The sequence below is a fragment of the Rhipicephalus microplus genome, chromosome X, assembly GCF_043290135.1.
Source record: "Rhipicephalus microplus isolate Deutch F79 chromosome X, USDA_Rmic, whole genome shotgun sequence".
NCBI lineage: Eukaryota > Metazoa > Arthropoda > Arachnida > Ixodida > Ixodidae > Rhipicephalus > Rhipicephalus microplus.
In genome coordinates, this window is record NC_134710.1 from 53,102,369 (window position 1) to 53,126,115 (window position 23,747).

General features: G+C 47.6%; 1 protein-coding gene across 10 annotated transcripts in view; it reads left to right on the forward strand.

Annotated features, from left to right (window-relative positions):
* LOC119176042 (uncharacterized) overlaps positions 1 to 23,747 on the forward strand; it is a 475,621-nt gene that overhangs the window by 441,007 nt on the left and 10,867 nt on the right. For 7 of the 10 annotated variants that reach the window (XM_075881071.1, XM_075881082.1, XM_075881078.1 and 4 more), the window contains one exon: positions 1,635 to 2,401. The exons of 1 other annotated variant lie outside the window; for it this stretch is intronic. In XM_075881071.1, coding sequence (XP_075737186.1) covers positions 1,635 to 2,401 — 767 coding nt within the window. Of the gene's footprint in view, positions 1 to 1,634; positions 2,402 to 23,747 lie in introns of those variants that run through there. 2 more of the 10 variants (XM_075881080.1, XM_075881074.1) reach the window with 1 other exon arrangement.

Here is a 23,747-nt window from a genome sequence, read left to right on the forward strand (position 1 = left end):
AAATTGCATGTCATCAAGCCGCAACTTGTTTATTGGCCGCTGGTATCAAAATCACACCACACAGAAGTAATACTTACCAGGTTAAGAACAGGACATGCACACACAACACATTCATTTAGTTTGTATGACGGCGATCCACCTTTGTGTGATAGATGTGGAGAAACACTCACCATACTTCACATTTTAGCCCAGTTTAAATAATTAGACACGCTGAGAAGACAACACTTTCCATTATCCTGCCGACAACAGGTGCCACTTCACCCAGTAATGTTCGTTAGTAGGGAACCCCTTTTCACACATAAATTGTTGTTTGCTTTTCTGAGAGAACTATGTACCTTTCATGTGATATATTCGAGTATTCCGTAGCACGACATTTCTAGAGAGGTCTCCGCTGTGGTGGCTACACTGAACAAAGCACTTCCCTCACGACTCTTGGACACAAGGATGTGAACAATCATTGCCTCAACCACTCGGCCACCTCACCGACACATGTGAACAATCGAGGCACTTATGCTAGTGCTACACATGTCCATCACGGTTTTCAATGTCACAAACTTTCGTCGTCCATTGATACTACACTCATTTCATGACATAGTCATGATTTTATTACCACTATGTTTTTACCCACCTTAGCACCAGGAATTTTAAGGCCCTTATACAGCCGCTAATCACAATCATTGTCCACATCTCTAGTCCAATGAACTGGCGCTTTTTGCCTATCAATTGGCCCTTGCGCCAAAAAACACCAAATGTCATCAGGTGCTGTTCATGTTAGATGCATTGTTATAATTACATTTTGAACATTGCAACATTTTAACACCAATTTTTTTTCATTCGTCTGAGGTCTAGTAGCCATCTAGAATGCCACTTATGTTTTTTATTTAGTTGCAGGGCTTTCACATTTGATTTTCTAAGGTTTTATGTGTGAATACACTTCATAAGCGACCCCAAACCATCCACCGCCGTCGGCGGCGTCCGCAGTCTTCTCTCTATCTTCAAAAGAAAGAGGACTTGGCAGGCCGCAGCACGATGCTCTACCGAATAAGCCACGGACGCAACGCTGATATCGGTGTCAGTAACGCGCCTTATACCTTTAACGCCGCTGCGCGCGTCCCCCTCCCCCTTCGCTCGCTCCTCCGCTCTTCTCGCTCGCTGCAGCTGCATGCGCACCCCTCTCTTTCGCGCGCCAACCTTTTCTCTCAGTCTCCTATCGAGAGCGGGTCGTGCGATGGATGTCCCGGAGGCAACGCTACCATCACCCCATGCATTCGCACTTAACCATGTTCACCCTCGGGGATATGCTTGGGAGTTTTTTTATATATATGAATTTCGGGTAAATTTGGTCACTTGATCAGCATCGCATGCCTAGTGAAAACCACTGAAATTTTTTGTGTTGACCAGAATGCAAAAATTTAATTAACAGTGATGTGTGGCCCGAGAAATGTGCTCCAAAACTGAATTTCGATGCTCCAGAACACACCTTTTGCAGCCCCAGAGCAGCTCCAAAACTCCTTTTTTATTGCTCTAAAACTGTTCCAAAATCGCATTATTACTGCTCCCAAAGCTGCTCCAAAAAGACTGAAGCCCGCTTCCATCCTGCATATCTTGCAAGTTGTGTTCCTTTTTTATGGCAGGGGCTCTCGCCGACCAAAGAAGCTCTGGCATGAAGAAGGTGTTTGGGACCATGACATGTATCGTGAGGAGGAGCAGGGACCTAAATCAAGTGAGGAGCTTGTGAGCATATATGGCTACGATATTCGTTCAGAACTGATGCCTCCTGGAGCTCAAAGACGTCAACACTATGGTAGTAGGCCTAACAAATACGAGCACAGCTGGGAAGGTGAAGAGGCTTACACTCCCCAGTCAGGGTCAGGACGCGGTGAAGGAGCATGTGGTGGTCGCAGCACCAGGGCTGGGAGCCACCTTGGGAACCCTGGATTCTACGATGAGGACTTCGCCGACCTTCACTCGAAGCCCTCCGAAAATGCCGCCACAATGCAACAAAACAGAGGAGAAGTAAAGTCGTCAGACAGGCCTGCAGGGTTCGAAGGCTCAGACTGGACAGGGAGCAACAGTTCTCAACAGGAGAAATGGGACCATACAGTAAAGGGTTCTGGAATGACCCACTGGGGTTGGGGCAAGCGTCCTTCTCTACCTTCCAGGGCAGTACCAGATGCACCACCAAAGCAGCAAGACTGCGACGTCAAGGAGGATGTACCCCTAGGGCATCGTGTCAGCAGCCCTGCACCACAGTTGCCAGTGATGGCTGTTGAAGTGCCTCAAGTTTCACGTACTGCTGGCAGAAGTCGAGCTATTCAGCATCTGCTGAGCAAGGATGACCAAAGCAAAAGGGAGCATGAGGCACTCAAGGAGCTTGCTGCTAAAGGAGAGCTTCAGGGTGGTAAGACCAAAATCTTTATTCACTTACGTAGTGCATGTGAAATTCGTTTTCATGAGTTTTTTATGGGGCTCGGCATACCGGCCAAAATTTGCATTTCAGTGTTTTAGTGTCATAACAAGGCAGATGCAGAAAGAAGGGACTAAAATTGCCTCGGTATCCACAAAGGTGGACACAATATTAATGATCACACTTGTTTTACTATTTTGTTGCAAACGTGCTCATAGTTTCATATCATAATTTAATTGAGAGCCAGTTGTACAAATGTCGCTCTTCTATAAAAGCAAAACTTCTACTAAGCATAAACTGAGGAAAACGCAGTCGTTTGCTAGTGTCAGTATGGTCGAGTTTACTCCCTACTCCCATAATTTTTTTCATTGTTGCACTCATGGTATCAATATACCTCAAAGCCATTTTGCAATTAAAGTGTACATAATCTACTATCGCTAGAATTCAGTCGTAAAATTCGGATTTGGCTCTTTTAGATAAGTCACAAAATAATTGCCCCATTTTAATTTATTAATATCATTGAATGTTGTTTATTTATTTATTTATTTATTTATTTATTTATTTATTTATTTATTTATTTATTTATTTATTCATTTACTTATTCAAGGGTGGAGCCCCTGCTACATTTGCACCCTTCGGGTTTTCCTGTGCTATATATCCTGTGCCATTGAAAAAATTTTCCTACAGATAAAGACACCTACCTAAATTAGTTTTAGTCTCAGTTTATTGACAAGCTCTTTTCTCTTCCTACATAACTTTAGCCTGCGTATAATTTGGCCTCAGACTTTTTAAAACACTTGTGCTGCTGATCTTGGTGGCAGCTGTAATTGTGCACTGGATAGCTCCTGTGGCCATATAACGAACTGCTATTTCGTGTTCCTTATTCCTTTTTTGGCTCCCATTGGCGCTCCCCGATTGGTAGTTCAACCTGTCTGTCAAGTGACGAGTGGGAAGCCCAAATTTTGGTGATGTCTCAAATTGCAAGTGTGCACTCATTATGAAAAAATAGATGCTGATTGGTCGTTGAACCTGTCAATCAAGTGACGGTTCAGAAGCTCAAATCGTGGTAATGTCAAAATGAGGACTAGGCGCTTATTATGGAAAAATAAACGGAATCGGTTCAACGCTACAGTGGAACAGCCAGTGAGTGAATCTGTCGCAAATGGAATATGAAAAATGGCAGTTCCGGCTGAGCCAGCGACCTTTGTTGTTACGTTTGGCTATGGGACGTGACCTACGACAAGCGCCAGAGAGATGTGGCGGTTGCGTTTGACATGCCAGACAAACAGATTGGGTGTCACTTTCACCTGAGTAAAGCAATGGTGTTGTGATTCCACTTTGCAGCTTGCCATATCTTTCAGCTACGAAAATACTCCCCGGTAATCGCAATTAGATTGTTCTTGCAGATTTATATGCCACAGAACGCAAAACAGGGCTCACATAGACGATCAGTTTTTTTTTTTTCACTCTACACACACAGCCATTATGTGACTTGGATTGGATGCAAAAATGACTAACATGTGGCTTCAACTCTCAAAACACAAAAGTTTATCATTTACTTTCATCAATTTAATTAATTCATGTCAGCGCTAGAAGCCTATAAATCAAATTTTTTTTATTTTTTCGTGAGATGGTTTTTTTTATTACATTCTCGCAAATAAAATAAATGGAATAAACGACCCCTTTACGGCTCTCAGCCAGAAAGTCGCTAAGGTGCTTAAAATTTCCTCTTCAATATACCCAAAAAATTCTAGGGATTTTTCCACTCGCGTAAGAAATAAATTGAATATACAACCTCTTTGCAACTTTTAGCCAGAAGGTCGCTTAAGTTCTTAAATTTTTCTGCTCGAAATACCCAGAAAATACTAATGATTTCTTTAGATTTCTACGTAAACTAGGCCAACTGCTGCATTTGTCTTGTTTACACTCTATAGGCTGCAACGAGCACTTTTCATTGACCAAATTTCAAAAACGTAGGAGCTTCTGGCGTGGACCGCGCCTCAAGCAGGATGTAACAAGGAAAACGGAATAGAAGTATGTTATATGGCCACTGAACGAAAAAAATTACCAAAAGTATGGTTTTATTTGTAGTTCTTGTGTAACCCAAACCAGTGTGCTTTTGTGAAGGCACAAGGACTATTGTGGGTGCACTATCTTCACTCGGCTAGCTTGCTGAGCTAGCTTGCTGTGCACACATTTTCATTACTTGCCTTTGTTGCGTGCGTTTACAGACCTGGTACATTTGTTTTTCCTGGCTGAACTAATCAAAACAATTGCAGGTGTCTTGGCCTATCAGTTTATTATTAGAAAAAAAAGCTGCTTTTTAAATAAATAATTTATATTGACACGAGCTTATAGTGGGTTTCTGGCTGTTGCGTGGCTAGTGTCATCATTACTTGTGCGTGTCGAAGGATTTGGTCAGCAGAAAAGATGACGACATCATCTAAATAGACAAGACACGATTGCCACTTGAGACCGCACGAAACTGTGTCCATCATTCATTGAAAAGTCGCGGAAGCAGAGGACAGTCCAAAAGGAAGCACCTCGATTTCAGAGAGCCCATTAAGAGTAATGATGGCGGTCTTTTCCCGGTCATGCTCATTGACCTCAATTTGCCAGTAACCACTGCGTGATGCATGGGTGAAAAATATCGGTTGTAAGGCGGTTGCGTGAGTCGTCGATGCGAGGAAGGGGATAAACGTCTTTTTTTGTCACGGTGTTCAGTTCGCGATAATCAACACAGAAACGCAATGTGCCGTCTCTCTTTTTCACCAACACAACCGGTGATGCCCATGGGCTTGCAGATGGCTGAATGATGTCGTCAGCAAGCGCTTGTTGTACTTGGTTGTGGATGGCGTCTTGTTCGCTGCGGGAAACTCGATAAGCAGTTTGTCGAACAGGCCTTTCGCTGGGCTCTGTTATGATTCTGTGCTCTGCGACGGGTGTCGGTTTCATTTTGGACGTCGTGGCAAAGCAATCACTGAAGGAAAACAGGAGGAAGCGAAGACTCTCTTGCTGTGAAGTCGACAGTGTGCAGTTCACATCAAGCTTAACCGGAGACTGTTTGTCGTCGCGAGGACTGGGAGAGAGTTGCGCAAGTGAGAAGCTGGCTTTGGAGTCTCCGATTTCTTCAAAGTAAGCAATGACACACTGCTTCATGAAGTGCTGGTATTCATGACCGAAATTTGTTATTAGAATTTTCGCAGGCTCTTGGGGCAATTCTATGAGACCACAGGCGACGCATACTTGATGAGACAAGAGCATGGACACATTGCCTTCCACAACTCCGAGAGCCGTTCGGTTGATGTCACTCAGCATGTTAACCAGAACACTGGAACGGGGCGATACTGTCACTGAATCGTCGGATACACGCAACACCATCATACGCGATTCACAATCCTGAGAATGTTTGTTATATAAAAATGTCACTAGCAATTCTCAAAGATTCATAATAGCCCCATATTCTCGAAGGAAGTCTAATCCCAAGATGCCCTACCCTGCGCATTCCCGCAGTACGACAAAAGTCCCGATGAAGGCCGAAGCGCCAATATGTACTCGGGCAGTGCACCTCCCAACCGGCATCACTATATGACTACCGGCAGTACGGAGCTGCGAGCCGTTCCATGGCGTCACCACTTTTCAGAGAGCAGCCGCAAAGTCACCACTCATAACGGAGTAATCGGCGCCAGTATCCACGAGTGCAGTGGTCGAGTGATTGTCGATGGGTATAGAAATATCGGCGGAAATTGCTGCGTCAGGTTCAGAAAATTTCGTGACAGAAATATCGGTGTCTTCAACGTGTCGTGACGGATGATGTTTGCCGGTTCAGTCAACTGCGGCCCTATCCCCAGAGGTCGCTGGCCTCAGTTTTCCTGGCGTAGGCCAGGACTTGGGGACCTGTTTCATACACCAGAGAATGTGGCGTAACGATAAGGCGAGCCGAGGCACCGAGGAGAAGGTGAGCCTGGCCGGTGGCTTTGTGCAGGAGGAAACGGCTGCTGCGCTGCTAGGTATTGCTGAATCTCGCGAGGACGCTCCCCGTTGCTGGGTCGATGCACGTTAGGGTGAAACCCCTGAAGGCCCGTCCTGCGATATGAACACTGGCAGTACACATGGCCCGCTTCGCCACCGTGGTAGCAAACAGGCCTGTGTTCAGAGGTGCACCATATGTCAGATTTATGGGTGACTTCACGCGGAACGTCATACTGGAAAGTGCTCTCGTAGTTATTTGCAGGTGCTAATTGACAGGGCGATGATGAGAAAGTAGAGGGTGGCCGGCGTCTGGTAGAAGGTTGAGGACTCCTCAGTGCTTCGGCGTAAGACAGAGCAGGAGCTTCCGCACGCATTTGGAGCAATGGTTGGGTCACATTCCTGAGTTCATCGCGAACAATGTCTCAAAGAATCGTCGCGCTTAGGTGAGCAGATGTGGGATAGACGTTTTCAAGCTCCTCCAGGACCACGCTCCGCACAAGCTCGCGGAGTGCTGATAAGTCCTGTCCACAGGTGAAAGGTGACACCGCGGCAACAGAAGCTTGGCGGTCGTACTGTAGAGAGGGTTGCTGAAGTGCCCGTTCCATGGTAGTAGCTTCTACGATGAACTCATCAACAGTGGTTGGGGGCTTGCTAATGAGTGCAGCAAAAAGTTGCTCCTTCACATCCCGCAGGAGGAGTTGAACTTTTTTGTTTCATCCATCCCTGGGTCAGCGCGCTTAAACAAGTCTGACATGTCTTCGTCAAACATAGCCACGTTTTCATTTGGCTTCTGGACCCGGGTCTGCAGAGCCTGCTCAGCCTTTTCTTTCCTTTCAGGATTTCTGAATGACTGGCATAGCTGTCGCTGAAATTTTAGTTGGTGATAGACGGCTCTTGGTTTTCATACTAGATGCGAGCGTAGTCTTCAAGTGCGAAATAGATGTAGCGAAGCTTCTTGGTGTTGTTCCATTCGTTGGCGGCTGCGACCTGATCAAAGTGGTATAGCCAGTCATCTACTCCTCGATTACATCACCATGAAATGGCTTTGGGGTGCGTGCTGTGTAGATGACGCTTGGGGTGAATGCGAGTTGGTCTACGTTGCTCTCTTGCATCTCACTTGCCGTGACATGTCTTGTTGGCCATTCTTGCCGAGCTCAAGGGACCAAATTCAGGAGGTAATCCCAGCAAGCGACGGCTGAGGCAAAGTGCCAGGTTTTTTTTTTGTAATTGTTGAAATGGTGGCAGAAGCTTGAAGCGGCTTGAGTTGAACCTAGCGAATTTCGATTGTACCCAGCACGTCCACCAGTTTGTCACAGTAATAAAATCAGCGCAAGTAACAGTGGAGCAAACAGCAGAACAGCTTCGATCGAACAGCACGAATTCGTCGTCTTTTCTGCAGACCAAATCCTTCAACACGTACAAGTATAATGATGACGCTAGCCATGCAACAGCCAGAAACCCACTACATGGTCGCGTCCATATTGTTGATAGGACCACAGCCAGCACATACTAGTGCACAAGCTGTGGCATGCTGCATTGTGTCAGAACGTCATCTCTGGCCTATTTTTCCATGCACCCACTGTGGCACCCTTCTAGTACCCTGTGCCATAGTCCACGTAGATCGGTGCACGCGGCGGTGTTCAAAGAACTGGCGGCCGTGGTCATAGAATCGTTTTGTTGCGCCAGCGGGTTTGCGTGGCCTCACCGTCTTTGATATTTTGCGATTGGTTCCACACAAGTTAACAGCCATTTTTACGCTTTTGCACACGTGCGGAGGGCATGCTTAGCCAAGTGGGAAGTGATCGAGAACAGGTCCTAAACACGAAAAGAATCGCCAATTATCAGAGTGGGTGGGGTAGTGTACGTAGCGCGTGCACTAGAACGATACGATAACACAAGACGCAGACAGTCGGATAGAGACGATGTTGGCAATTGGTCTGGTCACTCCAGTTCAGGCCGGAGACGTCAATGACAGTACCAGCGACCAAAATCAGGGGAGATGACCGACCGGTTTTCGAAAAATGGGTAGCAGTGTGAAAACAGGGGCTGCGTCTGGTGGTTTGGGGTGCTCAGAGGGGGGGGGGGGGGACAAAGGACTGAAGGGTTTGTAAGAAAAAGCGGTCATGGAGAGCGACAACTAGAGGGGCGCAGAGGCAGGGTTTGCGTTCAACAATAAGAATCTATGGGCACCTTGCCGATGCCTCATGCGTTGTCAAAAGTGGTTTCCCGGAAAGTCTGCAGAGCGCCAACTCCGTTCACTGTAACCGATCGGCGGCGCTCAGAGACATTCATTATAAGTGCGATTCTCTGCCTTTGAAACAATGTATATTTTTACGGTCAGACGGTTATTGTGTAGCGGTTCGAAAATTTCTTGGCCTTGAACTAACTTGTCCAGAACGCCCTGTAAACGACCTTCGCCGCAGTACACCAGTGGGCTTTGGGAAAGCGTGTTAAGATTCATTGCTGGTTGGATATTTTAAGATTAAGGGGCTGTTAACATTAGTCATGGGACAAAGCATAACTTGCCGCATGATTGTGAGTACTAATACGATCGCTGACATCTAAAAAAATTACTGGCAATAATTTGAAGCATTGTATAGCAGTTCTGCAGCCCTAAAAAAAAATCAAGGAAAACTGTCTGCCAGTTTTTTTATTGCCACCCCTACCCCTCATTTTTATAAATTTCCTGAATCTCAAGGTCGCCAGCTTGGCAGATCCACATTTGAATCCTCAGTATGTCAAAGAACTTGACAGGTGAGGCAATTGCTAATGTTGACTGTATCATTGCTAGCAGAATGAGGTGGTTCAAAGTTCTACTCTTATTGAAATAGTTGTGCACATATTCGCTGTGCACGATTTGGGGAATTATGAGTGGTTTGTGCATATTTGTTTTAAATGTAACCTTTTTTTATACTGTTCCAAATTTAGTTTTTTTTTGTGATAAAAATAGAATATTTTTTTCCTGTAACCTGCTCTAAATTTGGGTTTTACAGCTCCAAAAGTAACATGTTGCTGCTCCGAAAATTGCTTCAAATTTTTTTTCTGCTGTTGCACCCCTGCGCACAAATCAATCAATCAGATCAGTTATTAGACTGCATATTTGTTGGTACTTCATACACTTAGTGACTGGGAAATCTTTAAACAAAGGATGTTGCTGAAGCAAACATTTTGACAAGGGGACCTTTTTTTCAAACTTTCCTTAATTTGTAGCTTCTTCCTATTCAGGCATGAATACAAGAAAACCATGACTTTGCAAAACTCTCAATAAGCTGACTCGTAAAATAATTTGGGGTCTCCCACTTCTGAAATTGGAGTCACCGAGTCAGATTAACCAGCTATGACTGGATACGTAATTCGCCTTAAGGGGAGATGCTACTCGAAGACACTTTTTTTTTTACTATTCACCCTAGAGCAATGAAACTTGAGCTGTATATGGAACTTTTCATGCTGATTTCAAATATATAATTAGTTTTCTTGCCAGCTGCATACCTTTAGCTCTAACATGACAAAGTAAAAGCCTTAACCCTTTTGCCCCCCTCTATTCATCCCTGAACTTCCGTAATTTTTACCATTCATAGTTCATAATATTTGAAATGAAGTGTAGAATGCAAATAACTAATTAGGAAGCACATACAAAATATGTAATAGGCGTGAAAAATAATAGACATAAAAAGTCTATATTTCACCTACCCTAGTAAAGGTTTACGTACAAGTTCTTTTACTATACAATAAAATATTGATATTTAAACTAGACAATTGCACTTGTCATACTTTGTAAAAAGTTTGGGCAAAATTTTATGCAGATTCGAGCATTAAAAGTGCCCGAAAAAGGCAAAATACAGTCATAACATTGAAGAAAATCACAAAATTTGTGTTTTGAGAAAAACGAGTTTTAAAATTAAAATCGACTTTCTATTTATGAAAGATATCATTAAATCTGATGAAAGTTGGCAATCAAAAAGAAGAATTCTTCTTCTAGTGGCCACTGCCACTGAAATATGCCAGCACCATAAGTTTGTCCCTCTAGTCTTTTTCGAGCCGAATTCTCACAGACATTTTGCTCACAGACAGGGCCATGAAACACTTGCCAAACTTCCGCTCCATCTGGCAGAGCCATGTGCCAACTGCAAGCTAGGAAGAAGTTCGGCAGGACTGCGAAATCCAAACTAAGTCCAATGTCATGCCATTTTGCGGCCATGTTTGTGCCACATACCGTCGCACATAATGGCAATGTCGTTCCCGCTAAGTTCCCTCACTGCCAGCTCCTTCGATTTCACAGGATTGGTGCTGACGTTATCCATTGCCGCATCACGAACTTTCCGGCTGACGGGTGTGAATGACTTTTGATGCATTGGATTTTGCAAGCCTACAACTGCCGCAAATCAGACCAGCTGCTCGTAGCCTATTCCTACAGAGCATCCGCACAACGGCTTTTACTTGCGAGCAATGCCTTTTTTCATTCATAATGGAGTTAATTACACGAGAAAAGAATTATTCAGCTACGCTGCTCGACAAGACATGGACCCCGCAAATAGGTTTCACAGCACATACAGTCACGCAGCGACCAATGGTGGTCCTCGATTCGTACCATGTGATAAGCCAGTCGCGGTGCTCGAAAAACGCGCAGAAGAGTGCTTCTTTTTATTATTTCTTGCACTGCATCAGTGAGAGAAACTGTTGTTATTTGAATAGTGAGGCTCGACTCTTTGACTCATGCGATCAACAATGGCTAGCGGCGGCGCATTATCGGCGGCAAGGTGTTCGAAGACTGCACACTTTCGACCTTTTAACAGGCACCTTGTGCTCTTTAGATGTAATTTTAAGGCATTTCCGATTAAGTCAAGATATGTTTTTTTTTTTCAGAACAGTAGAAGTACTAATCTTATCAAAACAGGCGAAAGTAAAAAAAAAACGGTAATTTTGAAAGAAACTCATTTTTTGGCCTGCATCTCCCCTAAATTTCAAAGTTTTTATGTGAAAAGTAGTTGATTAGTTTTCCAAAAACATTTTTAGGGGCTTTTTTTTAATGATAGATGAGTAGTCAGTGGAACAAAATAGTAACATCAGTCTTAATATTTTTTTTTTGATGTGTACCAGAATATAGGAAATCCTAAGATATTGAAATTGTCACGTACTGGTTAAACAGACATTGTTGACAAGATTTGCCAACATCCCTCAATGCATGATCTCATGCATTCAATATAACAACAATAATCTCAGTGGTATTAAAGGGGCTCTGCAACAGTTTTTGAGCATGGTCAGAAAGTGCTGCCAATCAGTTGTAGAGGCTCCTGACAATACGCAAGCCAAATAATATAGTGCAGCACATGGCGTGGAATTCACAAAGAATTATCAAAGTCAGCTAAAAATGGCTTTCTCTTCTCTCCCCCGCAGGGGCGCCTGCGCAAGTAGGCATTTGGTGTGTAGCGATACCACGGACCCGAGCTAACGGGGGAGTTTCTACTCCCTCCCACGCCTCGCCGTGCGAGGCTTTGCCGTGTCCGGGGAAAAGGGGATCCTGGGGGTTGAGCCGACGCCGGGTGATTGGACCTTGAAGGCCCCCCGGCAGAGGCAACACACCCCTTTGGCCCTGGCTTCTTCACGTAGACGGCCCCCTCGGATTGACCCGCCCGGGGGGAATCGGCAGTTGCCTTTTCCTGTCTCCACCTCACATCTTCGTCTTTTCTCTCACTTTAAATCTTTCCTGTCCTCTACTCACTTCCATTGACTTCTGTGTTTCCTGGCGGCAAGGGTTAACCCTGTGTGGCTATCCTACCTTGGATACATCATATTCGGTTATAGTGGTGGCGTACAGCTGGCGTCTGTGGGGCCTGTACTTACAGACCCTGCAGCGTCCCCTTGTAGGACTCCATGGTGGGTGGCTGGCGCCGCTGCCGAAAGTAAGCATTTACATATGGCTTGTTCCTTCCCCCCACTCCCTGATCGCCCTCAGAAAAGAGGGCGCACCGATGAAGTTTTCCAGTTTTTTGGTAACCAGAAAGTATTTTTTCCCCGATTCCATGTTATCCACGCTGACACACCCGGCAAATCAGTGCGAACACTTTCACCTTTTCTAGTATCAAAGTCTTTGACGGAAATCTTTGGCCCAGGATATAAAGCTTCGAGAATGGCAAGTGGTGACCTCCTGTTGGAGCTCTGCGAGCAGAAACAATATGAAAAATTGCCTAACCTAGTGAAATTTGGAGATACCAAATTAATAGTAACCCCACACCGAACCATGAACACCACCCGTGGGGTTGTCTCAGATGATGACCTGTTAGGGCTGACGGAGGCTGAACTCCTGGAGGGTTTCAGCGAACAGAATGTCATAAACGTAAAACGAATTAGCATGAGGCATGATGGCAAAGAAGTCCAGACTAAACACCTGATACTTACCTTCAATTCAAGTGTACTGCCCGACTCCGTTGAGGCTGGGTATATCAAGCTTCGTGTGAGGCCATATATACCAAACCCCCTCCGATGTTTCAAATGCCAGCGGTTCGGCCACAGTTCACAGAACTGCCGAGGCCGCCTAACTTGCGCCAAATGCAGTGCTGAAGAGCACACATCAGATGCCTGTGAAAACTTTCTTCACTGTGCGAACTGTAATGGGGAACATGCCACATACTCGCGGTCATGCCCGTGCTGGAAAAAGGAAAAGGAAATTGTCACAATTAAGGTAAAACAAAACATTTCATTTAAGGAGGCACGAAGGCAGGTGTCCTGCCTACCAGAAACTAGCTTTGCCGAAGTGGCGCGTCAGGGGGCAACGCCACGACGGCCCCTGGCGCCTGTCTGGCACACGCGTAGTGAGCCAGCGGTGACGCCATTCGCCCCCTCGGCGGTAGCAGCCAGTGCTGCTCCGCCATCCAAGAAAGACCCTCAGACCTCCGGGCTGGGGGCCGCGAAGGTCTCGTCTTTTGAGGCGAGGCCTTTAAAACAAATGCAGCGCTCGCAAGAGCGCCTGTCCAGCGCCTCGCAAGAGGCAATGGACACAACACCGAGCGTGAAGGCGCAGCCAGCGCCTAAGGATCGGCGCGACTCCGTCGACCGATCCAAAAAAGAAAAACCTCGTGTCATGGCCCCTGGAAAGGGTCCGTGAGCTAACTTTCCATCCTTGAGCACACAGCACAAAACACATCTAAAATGGATACACAGATCTTACAGTGGAATGTGAGAGGACTTCTCCATAAGCTCGATGATATTAGAGAACTTTTAATAAACATACTCCAAAGGTGCTGTGTGTTCAGGAGACACATCTCAAGTCCATACAAACAAACTTTCTAAAGCATTATGCCATCTTCCGCAAAGGCCGTGACGACGCTGCCGCTTCGTCGGGCGGTGTCGCTATAGTAGTTGATAAAGGTGTTGCCTGTAAGCAATTAAACCTCCGAACTTCTTTTGAGGCAGTTGCTGTTCGAGCAGTGCTGTTCGAGAAGCTACTAACAATTACCTCTATTTACATTCCCCCGTGCTATCAACTTTCAAAGACACAATTTCAAAGCTTCATTGATGAACTTCCTCTACCATATATAGTCGTTGGTGATCTAAATGCACATAATCCCCTATGGGGCGACTCCCGTTTAGATGCGCGAGGACGCCTAATAGAACACTTTCTGTTTTCGTCAGGTGCATGTCTACTAAACAAAAAAGAACCAACGTATTATAGCACTACACATAACACATACTCTTCTATAGACCTGAGTATTGTCTCGAGTTCTATAATTCTATATCTGGAGTGGTTCGTTCTCAAGAACCCTTTTGGGAGTGACCACTTCCCGATTATGTTAAAGTTAACAAAAGAAGATACATGCTCGCCTGACTTTCCTCGCTGGAACACCAAATCAGCCAACTGGGAACTGTTTCGAGAAATTACATTTTTAGACGGAGATGAGATTGCTGATTTTAATATAGACGATGCTGTAGCATACCTAACAGGTTTTATTATTGACGCTGCAGGGAAATGTATCAAGCAAACCAACGGAATGACCAATAAACGTCGCATCCCATGGTGGAACGACGATTGTCGGAAAGCGCGCAATAGACAAAATAAAGCTTGGAGACTACTCCGAAATTACCCAACGGCTGAAAACCTCAACAATTTCAAACATGTTAAGTCCCAAGCCAGAAGAATGCGTCGCCTTGCAAAGAAAGAAAGCTGGAATAGGTACATCTCCGGTATAAATTCTTACACCGACGAAACGAAGGTTTGGAATAAGGTAAAGAAGTTAATGGGTCGGGAGTCGCACCCTTTACCTTTGGTAAGTAGCCGAGGGGAGAGCTTGGAGGAGCAGGCGGACTGCCTAGGCGAACACTTTGAATACGTCTCGAGTGCATCGCACTACACAGAAACGTTCTTAAGATTCAAAGAACGCGAAGAGCGGCAACCCCTTAAATCTAAACGTCCCTCCAGGGAGGCTTACTACAACTGCCCATTTTCATTAGCTGAACTTAAGGCATCTCTTGCGTACTGCAACAACTCGGCGCCAGGTGGCGATCGTATAACGTACGAAATGATCAAGTATCTTCACCCAGAAGCACTAAAAACGCTCCTAACCCTCTTCAATACCATGTGGGAAGCTGGATATATTCCATTGTCATGGAAAGAAGCGATAGTCATCCCGGTACTTAAACAAGGCAAAGACCCGTCCTTGGCCGCCAGCTACAGGCCAATAGCGTTAACAAGCTGTTTGTGCAAACTATATGAGAAAATGTTAAACCGGCGCTTAACCCACTTCCTAGAAAGTAACGGTATACTAGACCCCCTTCAGTGTGGTTTCAGAGAGGGGAGGTCGACAATAGACCACCTTGTTCGCATAGAGACATACATCAGAGATGCATTTATTCATAGGCAGTTTGTACTTTCGGTATTCTTAGACCTGGAGAAAGCGTACGATACCACATGGCGATTCGGGATTCTACGTAATCTTGCCGTCATGGGCATCCATGGGAACATGCTAAACACAATTAAAAGTTATTTGTCTAACCGAACCTTTTGGGTAAAAGTGGGAAATGCTCTCTCTGGATCATTTACCCAAAAGACTGGTGTTCTGCAAGGGGGCGTGCTTAGTTGCACACTCTTCCTTGTAAAAATGAACTCCCTGCAGTCAGTCATTCCAAGCGCGATGTTTTATTCTGTGTATGTTGATGATGTGCAGATGCGTTTCAAATCATGCAATATGTCTATCTGCGAACGACAAGGGAAGCTTGGAATGAAAACATTCTCTAAATGGGCGGATGAGAATGGTTTTAAAATAAACACCCAGAAAAGTACTTGCGTACTCTTCTCCAACAAACGAGGGGTAATGCCACTTCCAAATATTACGATCAAGGGAGACCAACTCTCTGTGAGCAATGAGCATAAATTCCTAGGAACCACTTTAGATTCTAAGCTCACGTTTATTCCCCATATTAAATATGTAAAAATGAAATGTCTGAAAGCGATGAACCTCCTAAAGCTCCTATCACGTACAACATGGGGTAGTGATCGGAAGTGTCTCTTGAACTTGTACAAAAGCCTTGTTTGGTCGCGCCTTGATTATGCTTCTATAATTTATCATTCCGCAACGCCAAGTGCTTTGAAAATCCTAGACCCTGTTCACCATCTGGGTATCCGACTGGCAACCGGTGCTTTCAGGACAAGTCCGATCCAGAATCTCTATGTAGAGTCGAATCAGTGGTCACTTCACCTACAGCGATCCTATAGCAGTTTCACTTATTTTATAAAGGTACGCGCAAACATAAAGCATCCTTCTTATTCAGCAATAAACGATATGACCGCTGCTACCCTCTACCATAATCGACCCGCAGTGAGAAAGCCGTTCTCTTTGCATGTGAGAAGCTTAAGTGAGGAAATGGGTGTTCCGCTGCTAGAACTTTGTCCTATGCCCACAACAAAACATTTACCGCCATGGCAGTGGCAGCTCATACATTGTGACACTTCCTTTGCCGAGATCACTAAACATGCACCAGAAGCACATATTAAAATGCATTTCCGACAACTTCAGTCCAACTACTCATGCGTAGAGATTTATACTGACGCTTCTAAGTCGCATGCAGGGGTGGCCTATGCAGCCGTCGGACCATCCTTCTCGGAATCCGGTGTGCTGCACCCGGAAACAAGTATATTTACGGCAGAGGGATATGCACTATTGTCGGCTGTGAAGCATATACGGATATCAAACATACAAAAAATCTATTATATTCACAGACTCGTTAAGCGTCGTAAATGCATTAAGATCCCTTTTCAGATTCAGAAATCCGGTAATAATTGAGCTGTATTCCGTTCTGTGTACAGCGTATATGCCCAACCAGCATGTTACTATTTGCTGGGTTCCTGGCCATAGGAGTATCGAGGGCAATGTGTTAGCTGACCAAATGGCCACCTCAATTATATTGCGCGCTATTAACTCCACCGCTACTGTCCCTGCAACAGATCTAAAACCCTTCCTACGTAAGAAACTGCGAAACCACTGGCAACGCTTGTGGGACACAGAAATAAATAATAAGCTTCACTTGATTAAGCCGCGGTTGGGTTACTGGCCCTCCGCTACAAGAACATGGCGAACTGATGTCCTATTCTGTCGCCTCAGAATCGGACACACTTATGGTACCCATAGCTTTCTGCTGACTGGCGATGAACCTCCTACTTGTGGTAGATGTGGTGAGAGGCTAACCGTCCTCCACGTCCTCCTGGAATGTCCTGAAGCTGAAAGTGAGAGAAAGAAATATTGCCACGTTCCATTTCCCAAGTTTTTGTTATCGTCCGAAAACACCGCACGATTCTCAGCGCAAACCGCGCCTGCAGTTTTCTAGAAGGTTCCGGACTGTAGTAGATCATTTCGATAAGATCACGCCCACTGTGCGAACGGTACAGATTGTTCTGGAACCTACGCCACCACCAGCGATAACGCTAGAACATTCGACGGCAAGAGTATAAATGCCGACGCGCTTCGCCGCTTGTCAGTTGTTGATCGAAGGCCGACGCTGCGTTCGCCGCTATCAGTCCGAGACTGCTATCTGTGCAAGACTGCTGCTGTAATTAGACTTTCCCTTTACCGGGCACAGGTTCGCCCAAATAAACAGTTAAATCCCAACACGAAGTTTTCTGTCTTTGGCCACGTCACGACCCCGTGACATCTGGTGGAGGTGCTGCTTCGTTCATGTACCGGACGCCCACGTCAAGCCGTGAACCCAGCCCCCTTCGCGGAGAAGACACCGGCGCCAACCAAGAGCAGCGAACGAGCCGCCGACAGCAAGGTCTCCCACCGGAGTACGGCCTGCTACAAGACAAGGCGCGGAAGACCAAGACCATGACCTCGACTGCAGCGACAATGACAACCGGAGCGTCCCAGCCCGCGATCGTCATTCATCAACCCAGGGAACCACCAACGTTCCATGGCTCATCGTTTGAAGACCCGGAAACCTGGCTAGAAACATACGACCGTGTGGCCGCCCTCAACCACTGGGACAACGAAGAAAAGCTCCGTCGTGTGTACTTCTACCTGGAAGACACCGCAAGGACCTGGATAGAGAATCGGGAGTCCACGCTCCGAACGTGGGATGTCTTCTGCGGCGCATTTCTTCAAACGTTCGCAAGCGTCGCTCGCAAAGAGAGGGCCGCTGCTCTACTCGAGACCCGGGTTCAGCTACCAAACGAAAAGGTTGGAATTTTCACAGAGGAGATGACCCGCCTATTCCGTCACGCTGACCCAGACATGCCTGAGGAAAAGAAAGTTCGTTTCCTCATGCGAGGGGTCAAACAGGAGCTCTTCGCGGGACTAATGAGGAACCCACCGAACACCGTCCAAGAATTTGTATCCGAGGCGACCACCATCGAAAAAACGCTGGACATGCGCACCAGACAGTATAATCGTCGCCTGACTCCAGAATGCGCTGCCGCTCAAGCCAGTGACTCCGACGACCTGCGTGAAACGATCCGAGCGATCGTGCGGGAAGAGCTGCGCAAACTGTTGCCTTCGGCGCAGCCTCAAGTGGATTCAATCGCCGACATTGTGCGAGAAGAAGTCCGGCAATCGCTTCGAATTCCCGAAACACCGCCGCCCGAGCCAGAAACTATGAGCTACGCCGCTGCAGTGCGCCACAGCGCTCCTCCCCGTCCACGCCAAAACGCCGCCCCGTCACACTTCCGTCGCCAGACGCCACCGCCGCCACCACCCCAACCGACGTCCTACCGTTCCCCAGCGGGCCAGCGCAGTGCACCGAGAAAAACGGACGTTTGGCGTGCACCTGACAACCGCCCGCTCTGCTACCACTGCGGCGAGGCCGGGCACACATACCGTCGTTGCCAGTACCGACAGATGGGACTCCGTGGCTTCGCCGTCAATGCACCGCGTCCGCAGCCAGGAGATCGGCCACGTGACATCGCCGACTACCTGGCAGGAACTCAATGGACACCACGAAGTCCTTCCCGTTCGCCGTCGCCCAGCCGCCGCATGTCACCACACCCCCGGCAGTACTCTGGCCCAACGCGGGGCCGGTCTCCTAGCCCGTATCCGGGAAACTAAGGGCAGCAACCGATGGAGGTGCGGTTGCTGTGCGACGAACTACCGAAGATCCTCCGACGACGACGCCGACGCGACGGAGCTTTTTGAACACAACCCCAACCAGTAAAAGCCCTGAAGGCAAAAGCTCACTTACCGAAGGTGGCCGGACGACGCAACATGAAAGCAGCGGAACAAGCCGACGCAGCCGTGACCCGACGCCACGCCCTAACTGTAATGCGAGACGGCGAACTAGCGACCTCGACGTTCTTATCGACGGCCACAGTGTGACTGCTCTCGTCGATACTGGAGCCGACTATTCTGTCATCAGTGGGTCGTTCGCCGTGAAGTTAAAGAAAGTTAGGACAGCTTGGAAAGGCCCTGAAATCCGCACAGCCGGAGGTCATCTCGTAACGCCTGCAGGAATCTGCACAGCGAGAGTCACCATTAACGGCCGTATTTATCCTACAGACTTCGTAGTCCTACAGCGTTGCTCGAGAGATGTCATCCTTGGCATGGACTTCTTATGCCTCCATGGTGCTGTCATCAACCTAAAAACAAGGTCGATAACGTTATCCACAGAAGAAGCACTACCGCCGCGCACGCCGTCAGGACACCATGCCTTGAATGTGCTGGAAGAACAAGTCACCATTCCGCCTCGCTCAAGCGTTATTATTTCAGTCGGCGCTCCTAAATCACCTGACTTGGAAGGCGTCGTTGAAGGCAGTCAGCATCTGTTGGTCACCCGAAATATTTGCGTCGCAAGAGGAATTGCAGAGCTGCGAGGAGGCAAAACAACGGTTCTGCTCACGAATTTCAGCAATGAGTACAAACATGTGAACAAAGGAACAACGGTCGCATACATCGAAGAAATTGTCGAAGCCACCAGTGCTTTCGCCCTCGCCGATTCTGCGGAACCTGCTCAGAGGAACCAAGCCCCTCCCATAGCTTTCGACGTCAATCCCAGACTTCCGAACGATAAGCAAGAACAGCTCAAGGCCCTGCTCCTGCAATACGAAGATTGCTTTTCGTCGTCATCAAAAATTCGGCAGACCCCAATCACGAAACATCGAATCATAACCGAAGAAAATGCCAGACCACTTCGTCAGAGTCCGTACAGGGTTTCGACGCGAGAACGTGAGGCAATGAAGAGACAAGTTGATGAAATGCTGCGAGATGACATTATCCAGCCGTCCAAGAGTCCGTGGGCATCCCCCGTGGTGTTAGTGAAGAAAAAGGATGGGACCCTACGTTTCTGCGTCGATTATCGCCGCCTGAACAAAATCACAAGAAAGGACGTGTATCCTCTCCCACGAATAGACGACGCCCTTGATCGGCTCCACAACGCCAAGTACTTCTCGTCAATGGACCTCAAGACTGGCTATTGGCAAATCGAAGTCGACGAACGAGACCGAGAGAAGACGGCGTTCATAACACCGGACGGCCTCTTCGAGTTTAAGGTGATGCCCTTCGGCCTTTGCTCAGCGCCTGCAACTTTTCAACGCGTTATGGATACAGTACTGGCAGGATTGAAGTGGCAGACTTGCCTTGTGTACTTGGACGACGTCGTCGTGTTTTCCTCGAGTTTCGACGAGCATCTTCGGCGCCTTGAAGCTGTACTTCAAGCCATCAAGACGTCCGGACTCACACTGAAGCCAGAAAAGTGCAGATTTGCGTATGAGGAGCTCTTGTTTCTGGGGCATGTTATCAGCAAGTCTGGAGTTCGTCCCGATCCACGGAAAACAGCCGCCATCGCCGATTTCCCGCCGCCCACTGACAAGAAGGCCGTGCGCCGATTTCTGGGCCTGTGCGCCTATTATAGGCGGTTCGTGAAAAACTTCGCCCGCATCGCCGATCCTCTCACTAACCTTACCAAGGCCGACTCGGAGTTCAAGTGGGAAACGCCACAGGAACACGCTTTCCAGGAGCTTAAACATCGCCTCCAGACGCCTCCGTTACTTGCCCATTTCGACGAATTTGCCGAGACAGAAATACATACAGACGCAAGCAGCGTAGGTCTTGGCGCCGTTCTTGTGCAGAAGGCTGACGGACTTGAAAGGGTTATTAGTTACGCCAGCCGATCGCTATCCAAAGCAGAAGCAAATTATTCCACAACAGAAAAGGAGTGCCTCGCCATCATCTGGGCTACGTCGAAATTTCGCCCCTACCTCTACGGGAGGCCCTTCAAAGTTGTGAGCGACCACCACGCCTTGTGTTGGCTAGCCACCTTGAAGGACCCTTCAGGTCGCCTCGCACGATGGAGCCTGAGACTTCAAGAATATGACATTACTGTCATTTACAAGTCCGGCAAAAAACACTCCGACGCTGACTGTCTCTCTCGTGCGCCTGTCGACCAACCGCTACCCGACGACTCGGATGACGACTACTTCTTGGGAACGATAACTACCGACGACTTCGCTGAACGACAGCGGGCCGACCCGGAACTTAAAGCCCTAATAGAATACCTCGAAGGCAGGACCGCCGAAGTCCCGAAGGTTTTCAAGCGCGCACTTGCGTCGTTCTTTCTACGAAACGGTCTTCTACAAAAGAAAAACTTTTCACCGCTTCGAGCTAAGTACCTCCTTGTGGTTCCTTCAGCTCTGCGACCAGAACTCCTGCAGGCCCTGCACGACGATCCGACGGCAGGGCACCTCGGTGTTTCCCGCACGCTCGCGAGGATACAAGAAAGGTACTACTGGCCACGTCTTACCACCGGCGTCACTCGTTATGTGAGGACATGCCGGGACTGTCAGCGACGCAAGACACCGCCGACAAGGCCAGCGGGACTTCTGCAGCCAATTGATCCACCTTGCCGACCTTTCCAGCAGATTGGTATGGACCTACTGGGGCCGTTCCCGACGTCGGCTTTCGGAAACAAGTGGATCGTGGTAGCTACCGACTACCTCACCCGCTACGCCGAGACAAAAGCCCTGCCAAAAGGCAATGCGTCCGAGGTAGCTAAGTTTTTCGTCGAAAATATCGTCCTACGTCACGGCGCCCCGGAGGTTCTTATCACCGACAGAGGAACGGCATTCACTGCCGACTTAACTCAAGCGATCTTGGCATACAGCCAAACAAACCACCGCCGGACGACAGCGTACCACCCACAGACCAACGGCCTCACCGAGCGGCTTAACAAGACGATCGCCGACATGCTGTCAATGTACGTCGATGTCGAACACAAGACGTGGGACACCATTCTTCCGTATGTGACCTTCGCATACAACACGGCGGTGCAGGAGACGACGCAGATATCTCCATACAAATTGGTCTACGGAAGGAGCCCGGCAACGACGCTCGATGCCATGTTACCCAACGTCACCGACAAAGAAAACCTCGATGTGAGCGAGTACCTTCAACGCGCCGAAGAAGCCCGACAACTTGCGCGTCTCCGTATCAAGAATCAACAGACGACCGACAGCCACCGTTACAACCTTCGACGACGCTTCGTGGAATACCAGCCCGGTGAACGTGTTTGGGTGTGGACGCCGATACGCCGACGTGGACTAAGTGAAAAGCTTCTGCGACGGTACTTCGGACCGTACAGGGTGGTTCGACGGCTCGGCCAGCTTGATTACGAGGTTGTCCCCGACGGCATCACGAACTCTCAACGACGCCGATCGCGACCTGAAGTCGTCCATGTCGCGCGCCTCAAGCCGTTTCATGCGCGTTAACAAACTGAACTAGTGTTTTTTTTGTATTATTGTTGTATCGTAATTTATTCATTGTACTTTCTTGCATTATTATTGTACTTTCATCTTTAGTTAAAGCATCGGGACGATGCCTTTTTTTTCAGAGGGGGGCAATGCCACGTTCCATTTCCCAAGTTTTTGTTATCGTCTGAAAACACCGCACGATTCTCAGCGCAAACCGCGCCTGCAGTTTTCTAGAAGGTTCCGGACTGTAGTAGATCATTTCGATAAGATCACGCCCACTGTGCGAACGGTACAGATTGTTCTGGAACCTACGCCACCACCAGCGATAACGCTAGAACATTCGACGGCAAGAGTATAAATGCCGACGCGCTTCGCCGCTTGTCAGTTGTTGATCGAAGGCCGACGCTGCGTTCGCCGCTATCAGTCCGAGACTGCTATCTGTGCAAGACTGCTGCTGTAATTAGACTTTCCCTTTACCGGGCACAGGTTCGCCCAAATAAACAGTTAAATCCCAACACGAAGTTTTCTGTCTTTGGCCACGTCACGACCCCGTGACAATATTTTGCTTTAGCATACCGCTATAATCTTCCTCTACATCCGATTACGTTTCTCGGTGAAGAGCCGCTTTTTGATGCAAAATCAGTTTTAAGCTTTTTAAAGGATGTAGTATTGAATGTTTTTAGCCCAACACTGAATGTTTTTAGCCCAACAGGTTCATAGCGCATCCTCTGTTCAGAGGATGCCGCTGTGATAGCAGCTTTCAATAAGCCCAGGCCTCCATGCTCTTGTTTTAAGCGCTCTGTCGAGGCACTGGTGCTCCATGCCAAGTTTTTATTTCACATACATATCACTTTTAAACCATTTTATGTTTCCATAGCACGCATCATTTGTCATTGCCATAATTTTACTATATATATATTTTTATGCACCTACAGCGACTGTTTTTAGGCCCATTTACAGCCACGTCACATCTGTTTTATCTACACTGCACATCACCCCGCAGGGGCGCCTGCTCAAGTAGGCGTTTGGTGTGTAGCGACACCACAGACCCGAGCTAACGGGGGAGTTTCTACTCCCTCCCACGCCTAGCCGTGCGTGGCTTTGCCGTGTCCGGGAAAAAGGGGATCCTGGGGGTTGAGCCAAAGCTGGGTGATTAAACCTTTAAGGCCCCCCGGCAGAGGCAACACACCCCTTTGGCCCCGGCTTCAC